The 24,888-nt window shown below is 42.7% G+C and overlaps 1 protein-coding gene across 19 annotated transcripts in view; it reads right to left on the minus strand.

Moving 5' to 3' along the window:
• Positions 1-24,888, minus strand: part of BRIP1 (BRCA1 interacting DNA helicase 1) — a 225,737-nt gene that overhangs the window by 79,652 nt on the left and 121,197 nt on the right. For 7 of the 19 annotated variants that reach the window (XR_014520059.1, XM_083479765.1, XM_083479762.1 and 4 more), the window contains one exon: positions 833-912. Coding sequence is in view for 10 of the 19 variants with exons in the window: in XM_083479765.1 (XP_083335891.1) it covers positions 833-912 (80 nt within the window). In the remaining 9 variants the exon portion in view is untranslated. The other 12 variants (XR_014520060.1, XR_014520061.1, XR_014520062.1 and 9 more) reach the window with 8 other exon arrangements.

Below are 24,888 nucleotides of genomic sequence, written 5' to 3' on the forward strand. Positions count from 1 at the left end.
AAGCTGACTTAACAGCTCTCTTGGCAAAAAGAAAGGCAATATATGAAGAGATAACAGGCAGAAGAGAAGGGGGAAGACTTGGATGAGGAATCAACCCATTTCCCGTCTGGGTCATCTTACAAGTTTCACCGTTAAGCCCATTCTATTCCATTTCTGTCTTGATCTGAGATTATTTTGAAATACGTGCCTTTGAAAAACAAAAGCACTGCACTCTCTCTCAAAATATGCATCCTTAAATGTATTTTGATTTTCCTTTTGAGCCAAGAACATCATCAGAATATTTGGGAAGTTGTAGACAATAAAGTTCTAGTCTAAACCTTTATCCCATGTGGTGTTCATCAGGCACGATCATACTGGAATTAGCCAAGAACTAATTCCTCTATTTGAGGAATTGGGGTCTACCATTCTAATGGGCCCTCAGCTAGCATGGCAATTAGCTTCCATGTGTAGCAAATATAAGTTTGGTGTTAAGGAAGTGCCAGCACACAATCTCATTAGGAAGAATAACAATAATTGGAAGCTGAGTGAGTGAAGGTGTACGAATATCTACACTTCAAAACTTAAACTGGTTTAATATTCTTTTCCTCTCATCATACCCCTTACTGTGGGTCTCCAGATGCTACTGGACTACAAAAAAGAAATGGGGGAGAGATTTGGTTCAGTTCACGTTTTAATTAAAACCAGCATCATTTGCACTTACCAAAACAACATCCAAACCCAAACCCAGCTATGCTTCAAATTTCACACCTTGCTGTATATTGTGATTGTCACGCTCCTGTATAGGCTAGGGTCCCTGTTTCAGAAGGTCTAAGGCTCTCATCAAAGTACTCACCGGCACAGGCAGGGTAGTGCTGGAGCAATGCAGTCAGTCTAGGTCCAAACACGATCCAGAAGCAATTGCCAGGAAACAGCCTAGGAGGGAACACTAGGATCAGGAACAAAGATCTACAGAACAAGTGAATTGTGTTTTACCCCAGCTACTGGAAGGCTCAAGAGGGAGACATTATATGCTCTGGCCTCCTGAACCACACAGCTGCAGGTAGTAAGAGAGCTTCAGAGATTGCTTACTTATGAGTAGACCCCTTTCACATGAGTAGACCTAAAACTTCACAGACACATACTATAATGTTGCTTTTTGGCCTGAACCCAAATCTTTTGGTGCCGGTGTTCTTGAGGACTAGGAAGTGGTTCCATGAAATTATTTTATATATGTTTTTATTGTTCTGTGACTTCAAGAATTTCCATAGGAAGTAATTTGTAGATGGAAGAATATAAATACGAATAAACAAATATAGCTGCATGCATTCAGCATGAGTGCAAAATTCAAAGTTGGTAAGCCACAGTGTTAGGGAAATTGATCCACCTTCTCACCATACGATTCACAATATACTTGACCAGATTGTTTATGCAGAGAAAACTAAAATGTGTAAAGCTGAAGGGAAAAAAAGTTTGTTCCAGTGCAATAGGAGATACTCAATTTAGGGAAATGGCAAAAAACCTTAAGGATTTCACTCAACATGAGATTTATAGGGTGAGAATCATTTAATAATAAAACACCCTAGAGAGAGCTGGGAGCAGCAATTCCCAACTGGGGGTTGAAGCATGAGAATCAGAAGAATTATATTCAGATTTTTCAAAGGCGCACAATTCCTGAAGTTGCAGGGGTAGCGAAAACCAAACACTTTTCTTTCCATTAGGTTTCAGTGATAACATTCTGTGCCATTTTAATAGACTACGTATCTTGAATTACAAGAACGCACATATACATCGGCATATACAATCCCTTAGTGAGAGGGAAAGATCTCAGTTATTCGCAGGGCACTCAATACCATTACATAATAGCCCTTTCCAAACAAGCAAAAGGAGGCAAAGTTTTTAGCTGGGGATTTAGTCACACTTCATCAGGATCGCGTTTACACGGGGCCCAGCCAAATGCAAGTGAAAGTTTTACTGTCAGTTCACTTTGCATGTGCTATTACTAATCCACATGAAGCCTGCTGAGCTAAACCCCCAAGGTGCAATCAGTGTTAAAATGTTGTGAAGAGAGTGTTTAAAGTTGAGGTTAAATGCATTTGCCAAGGTATGGGTTTTGTCCAATGACAAGCTGAAAGTGAACCGGGCAGAGGTTGGGGGGGGGGCGTGTGTGTTGCTCTAACCAGATATGTGCCATAAACACGGCGGGGTTACAATGCAAAGGTTGCCTACGCACCAGATATGCTGCTGCAATCATCATTTTGTCGCTATGTATGCTTCACAATTGTCAGCTGTCAGTCCGGCTACTGAGTCATCCAGTAGACAAAACGGACACTGGAAATTTTGGAAGAGAAATCACTCCCGCGAGAGGCTTCAAAAGAGGATCAGACAAACTCAGGGAGTATCAATGACTGCTGATGCTCTTCACTGCTAGAGGCAGTATGCCTCTGAACGCCAGTTTCTGGAAAGTGCAGGAGGAAGGTGCTGAAGGAGCGTCTCCACCTCCATCGATCAGTCTGGACACTGAGGTCCAGCTCCAAGGAGGGCCTTTTGGCGGTTCCCTCACGGTGAGAAGTGAGGTTACAGGGAACCAGGCAGAGGGCCTTCTCGGTAGTGGCGCCTGCCCTGTGGAATGCCCTCCCATCCGATGTCAAGGAAATAAACAACTATCTGACTTTTAGAAGACATCTGAAGGCAGCCCTGTTTAGGGAAATTTGTAATGTTTGATCTTTTATCATGCTTTTCACATTCTGTTGGGAGCCGCTCAGAGTGGCTGGTAAGATCTTACTAATAATCTCCTTTTAGTGTGCTATTCATTATTCCTATGCTCAGGTCCTGCTTGTGGGCTTCATATGGTTTTCTATGACATCTTTTTAACTACAGATAGGTAGTTTCATGCGGCTCAATGTGGTGCCTTCCATGGTTCCAGTTACAGATAGGTAGTGTGCATGCACACGAAAGCTCATACCAAGAACTAACTTAGTTGGTCTTTAAGGTGCTACTGGAAGGAATTTTTTTATTTTGATCTTTTTAACTGTACTGGTTCAGTACTGGCATGTTTGCCGCCTTGGGCTCCTTTGAAGGAAGTTGTGGGATATAAATTTAACAAATAAACAATATGGTTGGCTGCTGTTACAGCAGGATTCTGGGCTAGAGGGGCCACGGGCCACTTAATGGCACTGCAACTCTACCAAGGGCTTTGCAAAATCTACCCTTGCTGCAGTAAAGCACATGGTTTCTGTTTGCAGATAACCTCCCCAGGACTTAAGATCTTCCGCAGAGGCCCTTCTCAGAGTGCGCCCTCCGCTGTTAGCTTACAGGAGTGGTAGCCCCTCCATGGGGAATATTCCCCCTGAGGAAGCTCACCTGCCTGCCCTCTGTACAATCTTTTTGGAGCCACTAAAAAAATATTTCTTCTCTACCCCCTTCAATAGTTTTAACAGTACCACAAGTTCATTTAGGGTTTTACAACAAACATCCACTTCTCCCTAGCTGGTGTTTTCTTAACAGCCGTTGTATTGGGGTTGCTGATTTTCTTTCTGTGGCATGAGGAATTTTCTTTAATTTAAATCACAGAGGAGTTGGTTATTTAACGTTTTTGGGACGCGACTACGCTTGTCAGTTTTTGTACTTGCGATTCTGTTACATTTTCATAAGTCGCCTTGTGGCTCCGATGTGAGGGGTGCACAGATCCAATAAAAATAAATTGAATTAATAATGGTTCAGACACGTAACCATGCCCCTGTGGGTCCAAAGTGATGCTGCTCCTATGAGAGTTCCCACCAAATTAATCCAAAAATGCCATTTCGAAGCAAATGTGGGAAGTTCCAGCTTCAGCAAAACCAACCGACCTGAGGAGTTTGAGGTACCTGAGAAATCTGTGTAATTTCTCTGGGGGTTCCAAACAGCAGCAGCTGCAGTAGGCCTACACTGTGAGATTATTCTGAATAGGTAGAACCAGTTCTAAGACCAAACACTATTATTTACAGAAGGCTTCTGTTATGTATTGGGTTTAACTCCCATGATCCCTAGCTAGCAGGATCAATGGTCAGAAATGCTGGGAATTGTAGTCTCAAAACACCTGAAGGGCCGAGGTTGAGGAAGCCTGATTTACAGTATTTATTTTACATATTGTTATCCTGCCTGCTTTTCATACAATCACTGTCTCCCAAAGCGGAGTGCATCAATTTTTAAAAATGTCATTTCTTTGGCTGATGGATGGGACTATACCGTTGTTCCCCCAGTCCCAGAGCATCAGACACCTAGAACCTAGTATTGTTTCAGGCAGGGAGGGAAAATGCAGGCTTCTGTGTCTGCTCTTTCCCTGGCTGGTGGATGGGCCCCCGCTGGGTTTCTCACTTGCCCTGAATTAGTCATGGGAGGAAAGGGGTGCAGACTTCCAATGGTCCCAAGTCCCTTTTGCTGATGGCAGACGTCAGAGCATACAATCCTGGGTGAAATTGTTGAACTGTCTAGGCTTCATAGAGCCAAATTGAAATCCTCGTTCAGCCATGAAGCTTACTGAGTGACCCTGGACTAAGTCACTCTCTTGCTCTCTTCTTGAGAATATAAAACATCCAGATTTTAAGAGTTTGTTTGCATTTAGAGCTGACTTTATGCAAGCGTGAGTTACACGGCTCAGACATTTAATGTCTATTATTCATTCCTGCAAATGCGGGCGCTCAGGAGAGCAAGCCTGCATGATTAATCTGTGGCTCATGCGAGTCTTGTGCTCTCTTGTCCACACCTGTGCAGGTGGGGTCGGTTTTCTCTCTGAAGATCTACCTTTTCTTCAAGAACAACTTAAACAAGTATCATACTAAAGCTTTCAGGAAAATTTAAGTGCTCTTTAGGTTAGCAGTCTTGATAAATTCCATGCAGTCATCTAGAGAATTTTCACTTGGCAGTCCAGAACTATCAAGGTTATTTCCTTCTGAAAAATGATGTTTTGACTGGATTGGGGAAGCAGGGCGGGGGCAGAGCTTTCACTACGGCAACATGTGGCCGTCAGAACAAGAGAGAGCCATCTGTTTGCAATTGGGCCTGGCTATTGTGGTCTAGTTTGCTGGTAACAGTTTGCATACTAAGCTTAGTAAAGTACACATTTAAAAAAATAAAGGAAATATAATCAGAAAGATTATATGTTACTGTAATTTTGATTTACTCTTGAGGAATAAAGGTCAAAATTTCAAATCTATTTCACTATGATGGGTTGGCATGGTGTAGTGCCTGAGGCTGCAGTCTTTTACACACTTACCTGATGGGTGCAAGCCCCACTGAAATCAATGGGCTTACTTCTGAGCAGAATTGCAGTGTAAAAGGAGAGAGGAGGCAAGGGATTTATGGGTTCAAATCTCAGTGAAGCAGCAGAACTATTAACTGAAAAAGACTTTGACATCTCAGAAAGCACCTCTCCCAAACACTGAGAGTTACCGGTAATTATCATTTGAGGTATGACAAAGTATAATATGAATAAAACAAATTTTGTGATTGGGGAAACAATAAATATATCAAGGGAAGGCTGTATCAGCATCAATTTACCTGGCTCGCCCTGTAGAACTTTCCAAGATTTGTTCTATACAGGCTCAGAACAGCCAGGAGGGTCTGCACGGAGACTGCAAAGAAAAAAATGCTTAGTTTAGATGACTTAAATCCCTAGGTGAAGAAATTGAATGTTCCAGGCTTATAGACCCAGTTCGAATCCTCATTCAGCCATGAAGTTAATTCACTGGGCAAGTCACATTTTCTCTCTTCCACTGTGTGGTTTTAACTAATCTTTATGTTTGTTATCTCCTGCCAACATAGCAGTTTGAAAGCACGTCAAAGTGCAATTAGATAAATAGGTACCGCTCCGGCAGGAAGGTAAACGGTGTTTCCGTGCGCTGCTCTGGTTAGCCAGAAGCGGCTTAGTCATGCTGGCCACATGACCCGGAAGCTGTCTGCGAGCTCCCTCGGCCAATAAAGCGAGATGAGCGCCGCAACCCCAGAGTCGGTTACAACTGGACCTAATGGTCAGGGGTCCCTTTACCCTTTACCATAGCCACACTTCCTGATAAGAGGACAGCACACACACACACACACACACACACACACACACACACACACACACACCAGTTACCTGATAGAAGTAGTACTAGAATATAAAAAATATCATCGTGAACCCAGGAAGCTGCCATATAGCAAGTCAGCCAATTGGTCCATTTGGGTCAGTCTTGTCTACCACTGACTGGAGGCAGCTCTCCAGGATTTCAGGAAGGGAGTCTCTCTCCCAGCCCTACCTGGAGATGCCATGGAATTGAGTCGGCCACAACTGGACCTAATGGTCAGGGGTCCCTTTACCTTTACGTTTGTTATATTGCTGAGTTACCTGTACAGGCAATCCTCGTTTTGCACGGGGGGCTCCATTCTGGACCCCAACACACGTCGGCAGAGCACACCTAAGCCCACTCTGCCCTTTTATATTATCTCTTTATGACGTGCTGATCACATGTCATTCAGACGTGCCTAAACTGGAAGTCCGAATTAAGTGGTATATAAATGGACAAACTGACTGACTACTTATTAAGCTGGACAGGAGGAAAAGACTGTATACAATGCCCCGAGCGCCTTGGGAGAAAGGTGGGATGGAATGGTAATTTATTTCTTTCTTTATTGCATTTACATCAAAATTTCTTTATTGCATTCATCAAAAGATCTGGGGCAGTTCAAGAGAAAAAAACACAAGATAAAAGCACAAATAAATATATTACGTGCACTAATAAATATATTAGTAGTGAATTGGCCGTAAAGCTGTTGAGTAATGCCAAACGAATAATTCCTTTGATGTTGTCGGCAAGGTTTACAAAAGCAGAGGCGGGGAAACTCAGTTAGGGATTTACTACGTGGACTTAGGATGAAGGGAGGCTGCAGATCTTCAGGAGTTGGACTGCAACTCCCAGCATCCCCAACCACTGACCATGCTGGCTGAGGCTGATGGGAGTTAACAGCCAACACCATCTGGAGGGCTACAGGCTTCCCAACGACTCTTATCTCCAACTCTTCATCTGCAGTGTGACCTACCTAGCAGGGCTGTTGTAAGGATCAGTAAGAATGCCATGTGAAACATCTGAAGACTCAGGGAAGCATTCCATTCTATTATTATTATTATTATTATTATTATTATTATTATTATTATGAACAACAACAACAACAACAAAATGAAAAGCCACTGAAGTGCAGTTCTGCTGCTGTACATAAACTTTTAAAAAGGTCAAATTTCCCCACAAATAAATGTCTTTAACATTAAATTTAACATAAATGGCTCTAACATTAATTTTTTGTTAAGAAACCTCCAATAACTGTTGAAACTAGGAATGGTTTTATAAAAGCATTTACAGGCAACTGCTTAGAAAAAAACCAAAGCTGCTTTTGCACATGGAATGGACATTATATTAGACTCATCCAACAAGCTCCAATATGAAATCTCCTCTCATGCTAAATTAGCACCTGGGCTGAGAGAATCATTTGGTGAATCCAGAGCTGAAGCCTGAGCTCCATTAATAATTATTGGATTAGTTGTTTTTTTAATCTAGCTCATTGTTTCTTTTTCTACATATACAAAGTGATCCATTAAAAGATTTTCTTAAAGCCTTTTAAGATAACTAGGGCTGGAAAGAAATCTGGTTCAGTTTGCATTTAAAGGCAAACCTGATAAATTCACACTTTATGAAACTGTATGCAAAACGAACTACAGCTATATTTTGAAACTCACTTTTCTCTGAATTTTGCAACACCGTTCTCCAAACAAGCAACATGTGCAAAAATGCAAATACTAGAATCAAGTGTGCATAAAATGCATATAAAAGTGAATCTAACATGCAAAATACATTATATTAGGGGAAACTGCTGCAAAAATATATGTATTTGGAGAAATTTTCATCAGGATTTTTTTTTAATGATAGCAATAATCACAAACTGGTGGAGAAATGAACTGACTGGAGAGAACAAGAAACTGATAAATTTGCCCATCCCGAAACACATCGCACTGCCTCATGTTAACACTGTTAAACGGCTTCAGGTAACGTTGCCACAAGATGATCAAATAGAATGCAAAAGAAGGGCAGATAAAGAGTGCAGGTTTTTCCCGCCCTTCGAGTCATCACGTAGGCCAGCACATTGTGTGTGTGTTTTTGTGTTTGTGTATCTATCTCTGCACAGAAACGATTAACTAAGAGGAACTTCGCCAGATGCTTGGGAACGTAACTTGCTCTTCAATTATATTTACTCAGCATCGACTCAAAACGAAGTGCACTGTTAGCAAGACAGGAAAACCTTTTAAGATTACTGTCTGATAAGGGCATGCGTAAGCTACGTAGTAAATCTTAACAGCGATGGCGGGGGGAGAGAAAAAGGAAGTTATTAAGCCTACTGTGCAAGGAATCACATAGTCACCATATCATGATGGAAAGTTTCTAAACCAAAACATCTGATCTGTCGGTCCCTTCAGAGACATGGCTGAATGTAAACATACCCAAGGCAGATTTATTAGTCTGTGGATAGTCCTCATTATTTGAAATGCATGTACACGCACACACACCTAATAGCTATCAGAAATACTTCATTTCTAGAAGTCGTGATTTTTGACCTGGAAGACTTTCCCCAAATCCAGATGTGCGGTGGTTGGTGGCAGTTGCTCAGCAGTGAATCAAAGACATTTTGTCTATGCTTAAAACCATTATTTTCTTTTATTGCTGCTTCACATGTGCTCCTGGGCTGTGTGGGTTTAGGTTTAAAAGTTTCAGATCCAACTGAACTTTAGCCATTAGTATACTGCCCAAAACATTAAGAAAAATATTGATGCCAAACTAGCCATTAGCCAAATGTTTCTTGCCAAGGGCAGCAGCTGTGAGTCTACAGTCTCCCTCTCTAATGTATAGTACAACCTGCCTGCCTCCTTTTGTTATCGTAAGCCACAGGTCAGTGGTAAAGAACACCTGCTTGGCATGTAGAAGGAACCAGGTTCAATTGCTGAGATCTCCAGCTAGGTTTGGGCAAAACCCTGGAGAACCACTTCTGAGTTAGTGCAAACTAGTATTCTTTCATTCTTCCAGACCCAGGACTCACCTTTAACCAAAACCTGCATGTGTAGACCCATTCCTTAATATTTTGTTTATCATAAATTTATGTGGAGGTGAGAGTGCTACGGTTGCAACCCACCTTAGATCAGACTGTGACTCAGAGGTGGGGTTCCAAACCCATCAGTTGAAGAGTGATGCTGTTTGACCAACCTTCCCAAACTTGGTGCCCTCAGGTGTTTTGAACTACAACTCCCGACATGGCTGAGGACATTACGGAGGGCATTTAGAGGGCATGAGGGTGGGGAAAGCTGCTGAAGACAACACCGAACTAGATGGGTAAATGGCCCCTTTAAACTCTGACCTAGGAGTTTAAAAACCTAGGTCACCTCTGTCTAGATCGATATTGGTGTGTTTTATGAACTAGCAATTTTACTGTGGGGACGTGGGTGGCACTGTGGGTTAAACCATAGAGCCTAGGACTTGCCGATCAGAAGGTCGGCGGTTCAAATCCCCGCGACAGGGTGAGCTCCTGTTGCTCAGTCCCTGCTCCTGCCAACCTAGCAGTTCGAAAGCACGTCAAAGTGCATGTAGATAAATAGGTACTGCTCCAGCGGGAAGGTAAACGGCGTTTCTGTGCGCTGCTCTGGCTCGCCAGAAGCGGCTTAGTCATGCTGGCCCCATGACCCGGAAGCTGTACGCCGGCTCCCTCAGCCAATAAAGTGAGATGAGCGCCGCAACCCCAGAGTCGGTCACGACTGGACCGAATGGTCAGGGGTCCCTTCACCTTTATTTTGCGTGCGCAAACCATAGAAGTTCCAGGAAGACGTTGACAAACATTAGAAAGCAACTAAGCATGTTTCTATGAAGCTGCCTTATGCCAAGGGTTTCAGATGGCAGTCTTGCCCAGCTCTGCCTGGAGACTGCAGGGATTGAACTTGGAGCCTTCTGCCCCGAGCGCCTCCTTCCCCCCATTGCTGCAAAGTGGGTCACTTATAGAGAGGGCTTTCAAAAGCAGGTTTTGACATGGTCTTGGAGCCCAGACTACCAAGGACACCCTGTTCAGCTCTTTAGAGCCAGGCCAGGGATACCATGCATGCCAGAGCAGGGGCCGTGTTGTGATGGACGAGGCTGGGTTTAAGAACTTTGCATGAGAGATACAAAACAGAAGGCAAAGAAAGGCTGAAGTGCGGGGTAAGATTTACGATGTTCAATTATTTCCCTCACAATTCCCCCCTCCCTCTAGGGTAAAAGCACATAATATATTGTACTTTCCATTACCTGGTACAAATATAAAACATATCTGAAAAACACATTTCATCCCTATAACATATTAAAACAACAAGAAAGGGGCCATGGCAGGGTTTGATAGATTAACTGTCGCCCACTGATGTTGTGCCATATTAGTTAACAGCAAATTAATATCATCGCACACATTTTATTCCCCCTTACATCTTACAAAGAAAAATTAGGCCAGAAAGCCTGCAATTCTGAAACTCCTGTATTAAATCCTCAAAAGCCATAACAATACACAGTGGAGCAAGAGCAAACCTTGCCCATTTTGGCTACCCCGGGACATTTCCTTTAAGCCACCTTTAAGCTCCGACTCAAAGCCGCAGAGACCCCCTTTTGCGATCTAGATTCTACCTGACACGCGTGTATTTTATGAACTGGCATATTTCACTGCATTTATTCTGCATGTCCTTATTGTGATCTGAAGCCAGGGCTTTTCATCAGCACCCAATTGTTAAAATAAATCCAAACAACGCAATAGCTTTGGGGTTACGTAGTTGTAAGAAGCAGTAGAAGGTTGCGATTTTCTGGTACACATGAGTAGATATAGATGAAATAGATTTCATTTGTTATGAATTAATTCACACACACACACACACACACACACACACACACGATAGCCACATGGAACCTCCATCTTCAGACGCAGTTTGCTGCTGAATATCTGTTGTTGGACAAGGTGGGCACAGGGACATAGGAAAAACCTTACTCTGAGTCAGTCCATTGGTTTATCTGTCTTAGTGTAGACACAGACTGGCAATTGCGCTCCAGGAGTTCAGGTAGGAGTCTCTCCCAGTCCAATTGGAGATGCAGAGGATTACATCAGTGGCCTTCTGCATGCAAAGCAGGTGCCCTGCTATGGTTTCCATACCCTGCTCTGGGTTTCCTGGAGGTTGCCCTGGGGGGCTCCTGTCCAACAGCCTCAGGTGCAATGGTCTCCTTATGTTCATCAAAATAAAAAAAATCCTTCCAGTAGCACCTTAGAAACCAATTAAGTTTGTTACTGGTATGAGCTTTCGGGTGCGTTCACACTTCTTCAGATACCAATATTTTCGTGCATGCACACAAAAGCTCATACCAATAACAAACTTAGTTGGTCTCCAAGGTGCTACTGGAAAGAATTTTTTAATTTTGTTTCAACTATGGCAGACCAATACGGCTACCTACCTATATCTAGAATTATGTTCGTCAGTCCACTTTGATTTTCTCTGCAGTAGCCAGAGTCCACGATACATCATTTAAATGCACAAACCTGACCTGGCCTGTTTCCAAACAGAGAGAAGCACATGTTGTCACAAACCCTTATATATTGTTGAGAGAGACATACTTTAAAAAAAAAAAAAGTGGGAACAGTTAACTAGTTGGGATTTGCTGATGGTAATAAATACAATGTGTATCTGGGAATTCATGATTTTAATAATTAACTCTGGGTGCTAAAAGGAGAGAAATGAAACATTTGAAACTGCTTATATATTTAAATTTACAGGTTTGTGCGTTTAAATGATGTATTGCGGGCTCTGGCTACTGCAGAGAAAAGCAACCACAAATTACATACAGTGGTACCTCGGGTTACATACGCTTCAGGTTACATACGCTTCAGGTTACAGACTCCGCTAACCCAAAAATAGTACCTCGTGTTAAGAACTTTGCTTCAGGATGAGAACAGAAATCATGCTCCAGCGGCGCGGCGGCAGCGGGAGGCCCCATTAGTTAAAGTGGTGTTTCAGGTTAAGAACAGTTTCAGGTTAAGAACGGACCTCCGGAATGAATTAAGTACTTAACCCAAGGTACCACTGTATTTCAAAAGGAAAGGAAGACCCTAAACAATGCTACACCGTTTGGTGGGATTTCATTTCTTATCTATCCAGTTCAGATATACAAAACTCTCTTCCTCCACCAAAATACAAAAACCAGCTTTTATGAAGTGTTTTGCTGCTTTCATTTTTCTACATTATCTGCTCTCTATTCATTGGGAAAATACAACCTCTACTGCTACTATGTTTAGTAATTTCAATCAGGTCCCCCCCCCCCCCCGTTTGTTTGTACTTTTGATTTTACAGTAATAAAAAAAACTTCATGGAAATAAATAAATCCATAAATTTGGTGGTCTGGTGGTCCCATATGGTAAGGTTTTGTTTCAACTTGGGAGGGAATCAGACAAAGAGGGTTGGGAAAGGCAGATGGTGGCAGGAGGAGATGATGAGGTTAGCAAATACAATCAGCAACCAGACATTAGCGGTTTTGACAAGTGCCATTAAAGACAGCCAAAATAAAGCTGTCGCCTAAATACTCCATGTAGGGGAATTCAGAGGGAACCTGGAGCCCATCAGTGCTAAGTCTTTTAACCTCCACAAGAGAAGAGGAACAATCTCCAATCATCTACAGAATAGTAGGAAAGGGGATGTCTAGCAACTATTGGTGGCGCTCCAGGGGTAGATTCACATTTTTTTAAAAAAACGAAACAAAACCAAGTAATCCCAACAGTCCCCAGGTATTCGTGAGGGAAAATGGGTTGTCTGACCCACAATTCCTGTATAAAAGGAATTGGCTATAAAAGCAGCAGAAATGGCTTCTTCCCATGCCTCTAAGAAGTTAGTTCTTCTCTCTTTGAGGAGGAAAACAAATATACTTTTAGGAATATTAAGTTATGCTCCAGAAGGGAAAGAATCTATCTCCAGCAAATAAATTTCAAAGGCAGACTCCAGCGTGAAATCATTGCCTCGAGTTTTAAAAGATGGTTCATTCTGTTTGAGCATAAATAGAGTCAATGGTTTTGCATTTCCCTTCAGGTGTCTGTTAACTTAGCAATGCTGGGGGGGGGGTTGCATTATTCCCAATTAGTTATTGCTCAACTTCTTTTGCAGACATTTAGGCTTCCGCTGAATTGCCACAGAATGTACTTTCATTGCCACCAGCCACCTTGCTGGTGCTAAGCATCTGCTTAGGGTTTGGATGGAAGAAACCTTGGGACCACAGGGCTCGAAGGGGGTTCAGCCCTCCAACCCAATACGTAAGGGGCCGAGAGTCTCGCTTGCGTTGAACAACAGGTAGTTAGCAATGAGATTGGCAGGTGACAACAGTGAGCCTTTGACAGTGGGGCAGTGTCCCCCCACCCTCTGCTTCCTCACCTGGGTTTTGCTCTTCCCCATCCTAGTGACTTCTGCTCCCCAGCACTCCCCTTTTAGCATGACAACCCCCCCCCCCATAATTTGACCCACACTGCAGTGGAAATCGCAAATAGGACAAAACAGGATGATTGCTCTGGAGAGACTAGAGAGTGATTGGCGATTGCCGGGTTTGGCTCCCTGGCCGCTGGCTGCTGACCCCTTACAGAACTCAGCCTCCACCTCTTAAAACTACACAGAATGAGGGAAAACAGTGCCTTGTCTCCACACGTATACCAGCAGCTGGCAGAAGGACAATTGGGACCTACTGGTAGCTTTCCAGGTGATTTGCAGTAAATAAGCAATGATACAGAATCCCATGTTACGGAAAAGCAGCAATGCGAGAGCGAGCTGCAAGTTGCTGGAATGCAAAACAGGATGTTGATGTTTGGGACTGTACCATGGGAACAAAGGGGCAGTCTATTCACTGTGCTGAGCACCGGATGTTAGCTCAGAGTGTCATCTGACCTGTACTGGAAGTACAGGGGTGGAGTTTATATCTCTCTACTGTTGGAGACTGGAGAGTGAACGTGTTTCTCTGTACTGCTGCAATGACGGAAATAAAGACATGTAAATAGATTTCTGTCTGTCTCTTTCCCCTCCCTGGGGGAAGCAGGGAGGAGGGAGGAGTGGTGTGTCCCTCTCACGCTGAGTGGGATCGCCGATCATGACCTTGCCTGTATCCTGCCGGGAGACGCAGACGGGGAGGTCAACAAGGATCTCAAGCCGAGTGCCGGGAAAGTGGCAAGTTACCTCTGATAAAGGCTAGAGAATCCGACATCCCAACCATTTAGCAATGCCAACAACAAAAAGCTTCTCCTTCCCTTAAATGAGGCTGCTGAAATCAATAAAGCTTTGGGTAAAAAAAGAAATGTGTGTGGGTTCCAGTTCTGGGTTGAGCATGTGCTCAGGGGCACCATATTCTGTTCCAATGCTAGATCCCACAGAGAAAGCAACAAGGCCGGAGGGGCAAGGCTAGGTTGAAGGCTGCTGGAGCACGGACAGGCCTGGTGAAAGTTGGGAGCAGGCTGAGGCCTTGTGAACATCTGTCTCCAGACTACCTCCTCCAGGCTCCACTCTCTTGTGGAGAACATCAGAGGCTCCTAGGGCCAGCTCTCTGGCCTGAAGATGGACACTGTTCCTACATTCCATAGCTTTCATCTTGGTTTGTTCCTTGCACCACCAGACTGGTGGTGTGTGTAGGGAGATATCTGGTTCTTCAAAGAAAGGTGCTTGTGAAGATCTGGCCTCTGGCCCTATAAGTTCTTGGGGGCTGAGAGGTTCTTCTGAGGGGCTCCTGTCCAATAGCATCAGGCGCAATGGTCTCCTTATGTTCATCAGTCCACTTTGAGCCTGGAACCCGACTCATCTCTCCATCTGGTGCCCCTGCAGCCTCTGACAGTGTCCAGGTCACTGGGGTCAGGATAGTGCCCACTTCCCTGTTTCTCTATTTTGCATTTGACTCTGGTTGGTGCATCTCGGGGTTGTAGTGAAAAACAAAGTAGATCCAGCAAGCCTGAGTCTGCCCACTCCTACCGTACACCACCTTCGTTCCATAATGGAGGAAAGGAAGGAGAGACACATGCTAAATAAATTTGTCAATGCCATAACAAACCCCACTAGTCCACTGGTAGTGCTGAACTTCAACCCCCATCAGCTGCAGCCAGCACAGCCACAAAGTGCCCTGCCATCTGAGATATGGAGGGTGGTCACAGGAGTTGGGGCTTTCTCAGTAGTGGCCCCTTGTTTATGGAAGTCCCAAAGAGGTTTGCCTGCTGTTCTGACACAGTGTAATCATATGGGGGGGGGACCCTGTGGGGATGAACATGATAGCTACAGCAGGGAGCCTCCTGCACTCATGAAGGTTTCCTGCGCATTTTAGAACCTAGGGTTGATGAGAAGGATGAAGGGGTGGAGCTAGTACATTCATCCCTCTGACCTCCATTTGCACAATTACTGTGCATGGTGTCAAGAGTACTTGAAAAAGTCTTTTGTGAACCTCTTTCAGGTGCCAAGCAAAACCTTTTTTTTTATTCTCCCAGGCTTTAAAAATCTGATACTTTCCATCCCATTTTGCTGAGTTTTGACACGCCTGTTACACTCCCATATTTTTTTTTAAGGTTATAGCTTTTCTGTCTGGTGTGGATTTTAGCTCCTTTTAATTGTTTCAATGCTGCTAATCAAACTGCATCTTAGCCACTGTGTTTTTAATTTGATTTGACACTTCTTGTCCATTGCTCAGAGAAGGCAAGTTACTGGGTGACTGTTAAGTGCAGTAAGTAAAACAAACTCTCTCCACTGAAGTAAGTGGAATTTCAAATTTATTGGCTTGCATGTTTCCTCTGATAGAGGAAGACTCCTTCCATTTTGTTAGGAAAGAAAATCCTAACAGGTGTATGCGAAAGGTTATTTGAAGTTATTACAAATATCTCAAGTATCTCACTAATACTGATACCAGGGTGGGGGTATATTATATTATATTATATTATATTATATTATATTATATTATATTATATTATATTATATTAATTATATTATATTATAATACACCGTGATCAACTCCCACCCAGGAACCAATGTCCCCACTGTGGAAGGACATATGGATCAATAATTGGCCCCCACAGTCACTTACGGACTCATTGTTAAAATCGTGTTTATGGAAGACAATCTTACTCGGCTACGAGTGATCGCAAAAGAAAGAAAAGATAATAAATTTATACATAAAGTAAACTTCAATAACTGAACTCACCAGAATAGGCATGTGAAAAAAGCAAATCAGGCTAAAGCAGTAAAAACATTTCAAAATGCTTGAACAAACTAATCTATGTTTTAACTAAGTGCCGGAATAACAGCAATATTGGAGCCTGGCAAGCTGGCAAGGGGAGGGTATTCCAAAAGCAGTCAGCCACCATAGAGAATGCTCTATCCTGCATCACCACACAGTTGTCCCATTTTCACACTCTCAACAACCTTACAAGAGAGGAAGACTAGCTTAATGAACTTCACAGCTGGGTGAGGGGTCTGAACTCAGATCTCTCTGGTACAACTCTAACACTTCACCCACCAAAGCCCATTGACTAGAAAAGTTATTAACTTTGGCTGGATCACACCACAAGTTCAAATTTATTTCATTTTTTAAAGAAGGAATCTCCATCCTCTCAACTCATACTGATAAAAGAGGCCTGGGACAAGAATCGTTTATTACAGTTTGCCTGATGACTTCCAAATGTTCTTGTATCGACCGCTCGAAGATAGAATTTCTGTTGCAGAAATTACATCCGACTGACAAAGAAATTCAATATCAGCAGAGTTTGGCAATGTTTCCCTCTCTGAAGCACAAGATGGTGTTTTGGAAACTGCAACAGAAACATACCGCCCCGGTCTACTGTGCATATTGGACAGTTTGTCCAAAAATAGAGTAATGAAGTAACACTTGAGGGAATACTTTTCAACAGTCAGTGAGGCCTGGTGGGTTCACCTGGCGGCAGCGGCAGACAACCAAACAATGTTCTGATGAGTGCCAGGAGACTAGACCTTGAAGTCGCTACTTAAATTACCCACAGTGACTTGGATGTGCTGCCACTTTGGGGCATTGTGGGAAATTTAGATGGTGCTTCCAGACCAGGTGTCGATTAGAGTGCTGTTTGTCCAGTCAAAATCTATGCCACAAGAGTATTCAGTCCTTGAGTCCAGCTCTTCAGGGTCTCAGGCAAAAAAGGTCATTTCCCCATCACCTGCTTTCTGATCCTTGTTTAACTGAAGATGCCAGTCATCCTAACACTGGGAACCTCTGCATGCAAAGCAAGTGATTGATCACTGAGGGACAGTTCCTCCTGGTGATTGCTCTTGCTTATAGAGAAGCTTTGCAGCTACAAGTGCGCTACAATCAAGGTTTTAAAAAGGGCATCTCTTTCCATTCCGCCCCACATCGGTTCCACACAGCACCGTTTTCATTCCGCTGCGGTTTGGATTCCGCAAAAATTATGTTATTCGGCTCACTGTTCACCATGGCCAAATTTAATAATGTGTTCTTGTTAGGAGAGCCCACGTCATTCATTTCATTAGGGCCTGGGGGTGCTCTCAAGAAGGTACTGGGGGGAAATGATGGCAAGCAAATTGAGGACCGGGGCAGGGGAATGCTGACAATGAATACCAATCACATTCGCCTGCCTCATTATCATTCCTGTTTGCAGATGGGCATGCAAACTGACATAATTTCCAATACCATTTTCCATTTTAACTGAATTCTCCAAAATCCCTAAATACTAGTGACAGCTTCCATTCTCTAAACAAATAAAACAAGGCTGGCTCTATTCATCTTCCCTTCTCCTCATTTTTAAAACTGGAGGTGTTTTGAACGGAACCTGAGACTCAGAGAAAAGAGAGTTGTCTGGCATCTATTTTAGTATGATTTAAGCACCAGGCAAATATCTTTTTAAATTTTTTCTCAAGCCTTTTAATCTGCTTCAGTTTACGCCGCCCTAAGAACCCCTGTGACGGGGTGCCCTATAAACACTGTAAATAAAGCAAAGTAAAATAAAGTGAAGGTTCCCCACACTCCACTCCAAACATGAATGCCATTCTGTGTTGAAATCACACCCTCAGCAGCTAGGAGATTTCCCATAGTGATAACAAAGAGGGGTTTGTTAATGCTGCAATTGAGGGGTCAGCGGCAGCTGCGTCCAGGGCTGCATCATAACAGTTCTAAAATACTGGCTGGCGACAATAGCTCTCATTAGAATACAGAACAATTAGAATGTTGCATTTGTAATCTCAGCATCTGCTACTGAACTCTTTTTAAGCAGATCTTAATAATACAGAATCTACTAGAAGCTGCGTCTAATTCAACCACCTCAAAATTGCACCAAAAGATTGCTTTAATTGGAAGCGCGGGGGACACCCAATTCGTTTTCTTCAGGCAAAAATAACCATACAATGCGTTAAAGTAACAAAAAACCAAACCAAACCCCAAAACAAGCTTACTCGCTCCCCCATCTCAGCACGCTTCATAAGTCTTACTGTAAATCAAAAGGCTTAATTAGAAATGAGGAACTGGAATGTCAGAAGCCCGGCCAGCTGCTACTGGAGAGTTTAGTATTAAAACATTTTTAATAAAGACGTACAGTAGCACTGAACATTTCCTTTCGTTTGTTGTGTTGGGTTCTGCTTAAAAATGCAGTTTATGGCTAAACAAAATAGGATCTCAGGGTCTCTAGAGAATAGAGGCATGTTTGCTTACTTTAATGTTTATAGTGTGTCTCCTAGAGATAATTCTATTTAGAAAATGTTCAGAAAAGGTGACCGACATTCAAAAATTGGATGGATCCAATAGAAGTCCTGACAATCTTATTTGGCTTAGCTTTTTATATACATCTATGTATTTGTAAGAGAGATTTCTAATTTAAAAATCAAATGAATGTGGAATGCAGTATTTTGGCTGTAAAACACAAAATTCAATATGGCAATATGGTAAAGTTAAGCAGACACTGTGAATCTCTCTCTCTGGGCTATATCACATGAATGAAGAAATCTTTGCTGATTAATTATATTAGTCAGTTAATTGATCAATCAATTAAATCTTCATAGAAATATAATAGCTTTAAGGAAAAAACACATTTACTTTTTGAGGATACACACACACATCACATTGTCTTAGAAGAGGTATTCCCCAGTGTCTATCAGATGAGGAAGAATGCTTCTTCTAAAGTGGTACGTACTTGCTATCATGGTTTGGTGCTGCAAAGAACAAAACATTAAAAGCCTACTGCTCTCTTAGTCAATGTTACCATTCTCAGTTGAGCCAATTAAAAAAATGAGCCAATTAATCAAACAAAAAGCTGTAGTTATGTGTGTATACAACAAACTGTTTCTATGTGGCTTCCTCCTGGCTGAGGGTTCTAGGCAGCCACCTGAGCCTTTTTCAGGATACTCCATTCCCTCCCCCCATTTCCACCTGGTTTTCCTTTCCTCAGCAGAGAGTTGATGATCTGTAGCCACTGAGTAGGCTTTAAACTATGTTGGGCTGTTGTAATGTTTTTGAAATTCTGCAAAACATTATTCCCTGAAGTCTGCTAGGAGATGTGTGTGAATGACATTGTTTTAGCTACATGAGAATTGGCACTCAGAGAATGAGTTTGCTATTAGAATATAGGACATGTAAGTTTAAAAAAAAAAGTAAAGGATCCCTGGACGTTTAAGTCCAGTCAAAGGCAACTATGGGGTTGCGACACTCATCTTGCTTTCAGGCCGAGGGAGCCGGCATTTGGCCGCAGAGAGCTTTCCGGGTCATGTGGCCAGCATGACTAAACCGCTTCTGGCGCCGTGGAACACTGTGACAGAAGCCAGAGCGCACAGAAACACCGTTTACCTTCCAGCCGCAGTGGTACCTATTTATCTACTTGCACTGGCGTGCTTTCAAACTGCTAGGTTGGCAGGAGCTGGGACAGAGCAACGGGAGCTCACCACGTCACGGGGACTCGAAACACCAACCTTCTGATCGGCAAGTTCAAAAGGCTCAGTGGTCTAGACCACAGCGCCATCTGCATCCCTTTGACATGAAAGTAAAGATGATTAGAAGCACAATGCCATCAAAATTTGGCACTTTTCAGACCTCTCAATTTCCATGGGCTGAGTATTTAACTGTGCCCTAGACCTTTTCATTTTCTTAAACTGTAATTACTCATCTTGGAACTGTAGGAGGGACAGGGATATGACCTGATCTAGCAGGAACATCTCATATGCAGGTCCTATTGAAATGAATGGGAAATCTGAGAAAGCCCATTTTGCTTCCAATGGCGCATAGCGTCCTACTGAGTTGTGTCACAGGAACATCATGACTGTCACAGAGTTATAGAATCATAAGAGTTGGAGGGGACCCAAAGGGTCATATTGTCCAACCCCCTGCAATGCAGAAATCTCAACGAAAGCATCCATGACAGATGGCCATCCAACCTCTACTTAAAAACCTCTAAGGATGGAGAGTCCACCACCTCCCGAGAGTCCGTCCCATTGCTGAACGGCTCTTACTGTCAGAAAGTTATTTCTGATGTTTAGTCGGAATCGTCTTTCTTGTAACTTGATGCCATTGTTTCGCGTCCTAACAAACAGTAAGAGCCGTACTGGATCAGACCAAAGGCCCATCTAATCCAGCATCCTCCTCTCACTGGAAAGTAGCCAACTAGACCAATGTAAGACTTCCTCCGGGTGTTCTGCCCACTTTGTCCTGGCCACCCTCCCCCCCCCCCAGTGCATGTGGCCCCTGGAAGGCAGTCCTTGAGGGAATGCAGCCCTTGGGCTGAAAAGGGTTTCCCACTACTGTCTTAGGAAAATGGACAATCGCTTCCAGTTATAACCCTATAGGCAGCTCCAGGCATTCTAAAGAAGGACACCAATTGACTGTTCCTGCGTTTCTAATGTATATGTCAATTTTTTGGGGGGTTCTGCCTTCATCAGCTGCTACCATGGTCAACCATGAATAGCTGATGAAGGCAGAAGCCGAAATGTTTGCCACATAAATAAAAAAACACACCCTGTTTTGTTAATCACAGTAACGTATGTATTATTTAAGTGATTAGCCAAATCCTAAGAGGGATTCAAGAGAAGCTTGCATTAGTGCTGCTTGGTGCTTTTATAACTATCTATGGGATATACACACATGTACACACACACACACACACACACACCTTACAGATGAAAAATAATTTCAAGATGGAAACTGGCCTAATGGGCACATCTCAAAGATGAAAGACGGTAAGGGAAGAGATGGAAATATAGGTTACGCTGTCAACAAGAGTTTAGTTAGAAAACCTAAGCCAATCCGATGATTTTCATCACATCTTTTCAGAAAGGTTTGTCTCCTCCTAGATTTGTCTACTCACACAATTCTCTAAACCAGATTATAAAGCTAAATCCAACCAAAAAAACCCTTAACGGATCAGGATTTCATTTCTGGCGCTGCAAAAACTTCGGTTGTGGCCAAGTCTTATCAGCTATAGTGGCAGACAGATTACAGAAGATGCGGTTCAGGATAAGTATGAAGGACTACCCGGCTTAAACCAATTACGCACTTAGGAGCAAAGTTGTCAAACCGCAGATGATTGCCAAATCCGCACATTTAATTTTCTCGGCACTTACATATTTCATGGGGAATTATACTGCCAGTGCCGGTTTGGGAGGGACAAAGACAGCTGGTTAAAATAATAACAAAAACTTTTATTTAAAACCATTACGGGAATAAGTGGGATATAAAACAATGGAGCCGGGTTTAGCCTGAAGAATGCCACAAACAGAGGGTGAATAAAAGGCCAAATCCAGCTGGCTATGAGATTTGATTTCTCCCTCCAAGGCAACATTTTACCCACTGCATGTGTTTGCTTGTTGATGGATATTTCCATTAATTATCTTGACAACTGATTCTCATCTCCTTTAAAAGGAGAAGCTGTGTATGAGCCCATCCATTATAAAAATAATAATAATCCTGATCTGTCCTAATTATGCTTCGTGGAACTGGAGGCTCGAAAAATGGAAGGCATGCAACCGTAATTCAGCTTCTAGGGCTAGCTACTGCCTTACCACAACTCTGTGGCTCCTGAAGAGCATTCTACCACATTCTCAAAAACATATGACCAAGAGAAGAGAAGAGAAGAGAAGAGAAGAGAAGAGAAGAGAAGAGAAGAGAAAGGGGGTGGGGGTAAAAAGGCAGGCACTGTACAATTTAACTCACATAATTAGCAATTATTGCCTGCACACTCCCCAATAGAAAATCTGTTGCAAATCAAGGGAAAGAAACGTTAATGAGCTACTTCTGGGCTCCTTGCTCTGGGTAATGCGTTTGCATAATAATGAGGTGCAATCTGCTGAAAAACACATAAAGGACAAATTAATAAGGTTGTCATTTTTTTGCCCGATGATGCTTAATACAGTTTTCATAATCTGCTCAAGACAAAGGTCAGTCACTCAGACACAGCCGATTATGCATTCGCGTGGCAGATGAAATCTTTATTAAACAGAATGATGAATCTGATTAACATGCGCTAACAAATATACAGTCTGCAGGGGGAAAAATGAGCGCCGCCACCTCCTGCAAGCCTCCCTCACGTCGACTATTAAGGCTTTACTCAGATTGAGGTCAGACTGGTATTCCCAAAAGGCGCATTAAGCTAAAAGTTTGCCAAATGTGGCAACATGATGAACAAAACAATATCCTGTTATATAAAGAGTGGCTGCCTCGACAGCTGACCATCTAATCAGCAATGGTAACAAGCCCTTAAATAAATTTAGAAAGAAAAATAATAATAATCTTGGTTACAAAAATAAATGCGGCTAGCGAAACACAGGGGAAGTGTTATTGGATAATCAGCAGCAGATCTCAAGAAATGAGAACACAGATGGCGCCAGGTTCTTGGACTACATCTTATGTTTTCATGACTTTTTCGACATGGTTAGTTGATATTTTACTGGGAAGCACAGCATCCCCCCCAAATTCTGTTAGCTGAGGGACACTTCTTTGCTGAAGTAAAGTTGAATACACAATTCATTCTTAAACCTCAAAAGGTTTACCTTTTAAAGTGTGAAAGGGTAAGAACAACCCACTCCCAAAAGAACAGAGGAACGTAAGCCACTGGTCAGACTGTTTTGCCCATCTAGCTCAGTATTTTCTACTCTGACTGGCAGAGGCTGTCTGAGATCAAAAGAATATCTTTTCTGCACTTGGTACCTGATCCGTTTTAAAGCGAAGATACCAGGGATTGAACTTGGGATGTTACCAGGCAATGTTACCCCAACTTCCAGCAGAAGCTATTTGAAAGGAAGGCAGAAACAAAAATACGCAGAGATGCAATGGGAAACCTCCTACAGTACTTGTATGGGAGATCTGGGCTCGCTGGAACCTTTAATAATTGAACTAATCTATAGTAGCAAACTAACAGCTCTTGCGCAAGCATACAGTTTAGAAATTAATGTGTACATGCGTACTTCCCTGCCCCGAAGATGCAGTTTAAAGAAAACCATCAAGTCTCAACTCCATGGTTGTTTTAAGCCTTTCTACTGATGACTGCAGCAAGACTTTTTAAAGCAGGGGTGGACTACATGTGGCTATCCAGATGTTGTCAAGACCATTGACCATTGGCCAGGCTTGTTTGGGCTGAAGAGCCTTGAAGTCCAAAAGCGTCTGAAGGGCCACAGATCCCCCGCCCCTGCTGAATCTTCTCCCATCTTCTCCAGCATCCAGTTAGCACTGTGGCCAACCAGATGCCCATTATGGGAAGCTCACAAGCAAACTCGACACCTTTCCTTTCCTTTTCTCATTAGACTAAAAACCAAATCACTAGGAGCATTAATGAATTGATATCTTTTAACCTCTCAAGCTCTTCTTTTAAAATAAAAAGAAATAAAAAGCCTGAAGTCGATTTAGTATGTCAACAATATCTAACATTCTTTACTATAGCTTTCAGTGTATCTTTTCCCCTCATAAACACACAGTACCATAGAATTAAACGTATCCCTTCATGCCAAGTTAGCTGGTTTTATTATATGCTATTGCAGACGTCTGTCTAAATGTAGTTTTTACAGCAGCAGGTCAAATTTCACCTATGAAGCCTAAGAAAACCTTGAGGACACACATTTTTTGCTATTATATTTTGTTCCACAATCACTCAATCTCCCAGTGTGGGAGATATGGTTATATACATTGTCCCTTTCCTGTTCCTCTTTAAAGGAGCTAAACAAAATTAAATTTATTTTCAGGAAAGGCTGAATTCCATGAATATTCTTTATTAAAAACTATTGTGTTCATAGGGTTATGAGAACTACTATTAATGTAGATTTGGAGCCAACAGTGGTACCGGTATTGGACACTGAACCGAAATAATAAAATTGAAATAATAAACAAACAAATATTGGATTACCAACTCACGTTATCCCTGATCATGGGATGTGATAGCTGGGATTGAAGAGAGCTTGTAGTCCAGTAATATTTGGAAGGGTGGGCAGGCTGGTATAGGAAATGGACCTTCTGGTATACTTTGAAGTACTGTTTGTGGCTGACTCAGATAAAGACTGAAAAACCACCTTTAGTTGTCCCTCATGTTACAGGGGTCCAACTGGCCTCAACTAGAAGCTGGGCATTTAGTATTGCCAATGCCATGCTGTGGAATTTTCTTCCGGCAGAGATGCGGCAGTCATTCTCACATTTGACCTTCAGAAGCCTATTTTGTCCCCTGCAGTCATTTTAATTACTTGTATTTTTTAATATTGCTGTACACTGTTCTTATATTTTAGGAGAGGGCAAATTATAAATGCAGTTATAAACAGATAAAGTGGGTGGGTCCAAGTTGCATTTGTATTACAAATGAGAAGGGCTACCTGTATCTGGCTTTAGATGCATGCTGACGGCTGGGTGCCACTGC

Source organism: Podarcis liolepis (assembly GCF_965112155.1).
Source record: "Podarcis liolepis genome assembly, chromosome: 16".
Lineage (NCBI taxonomy): Eukaryota > Metazoa > Chordata > Lepidosauria > Squamata > Lacertidae > Podarcis > Podarcis liolepis.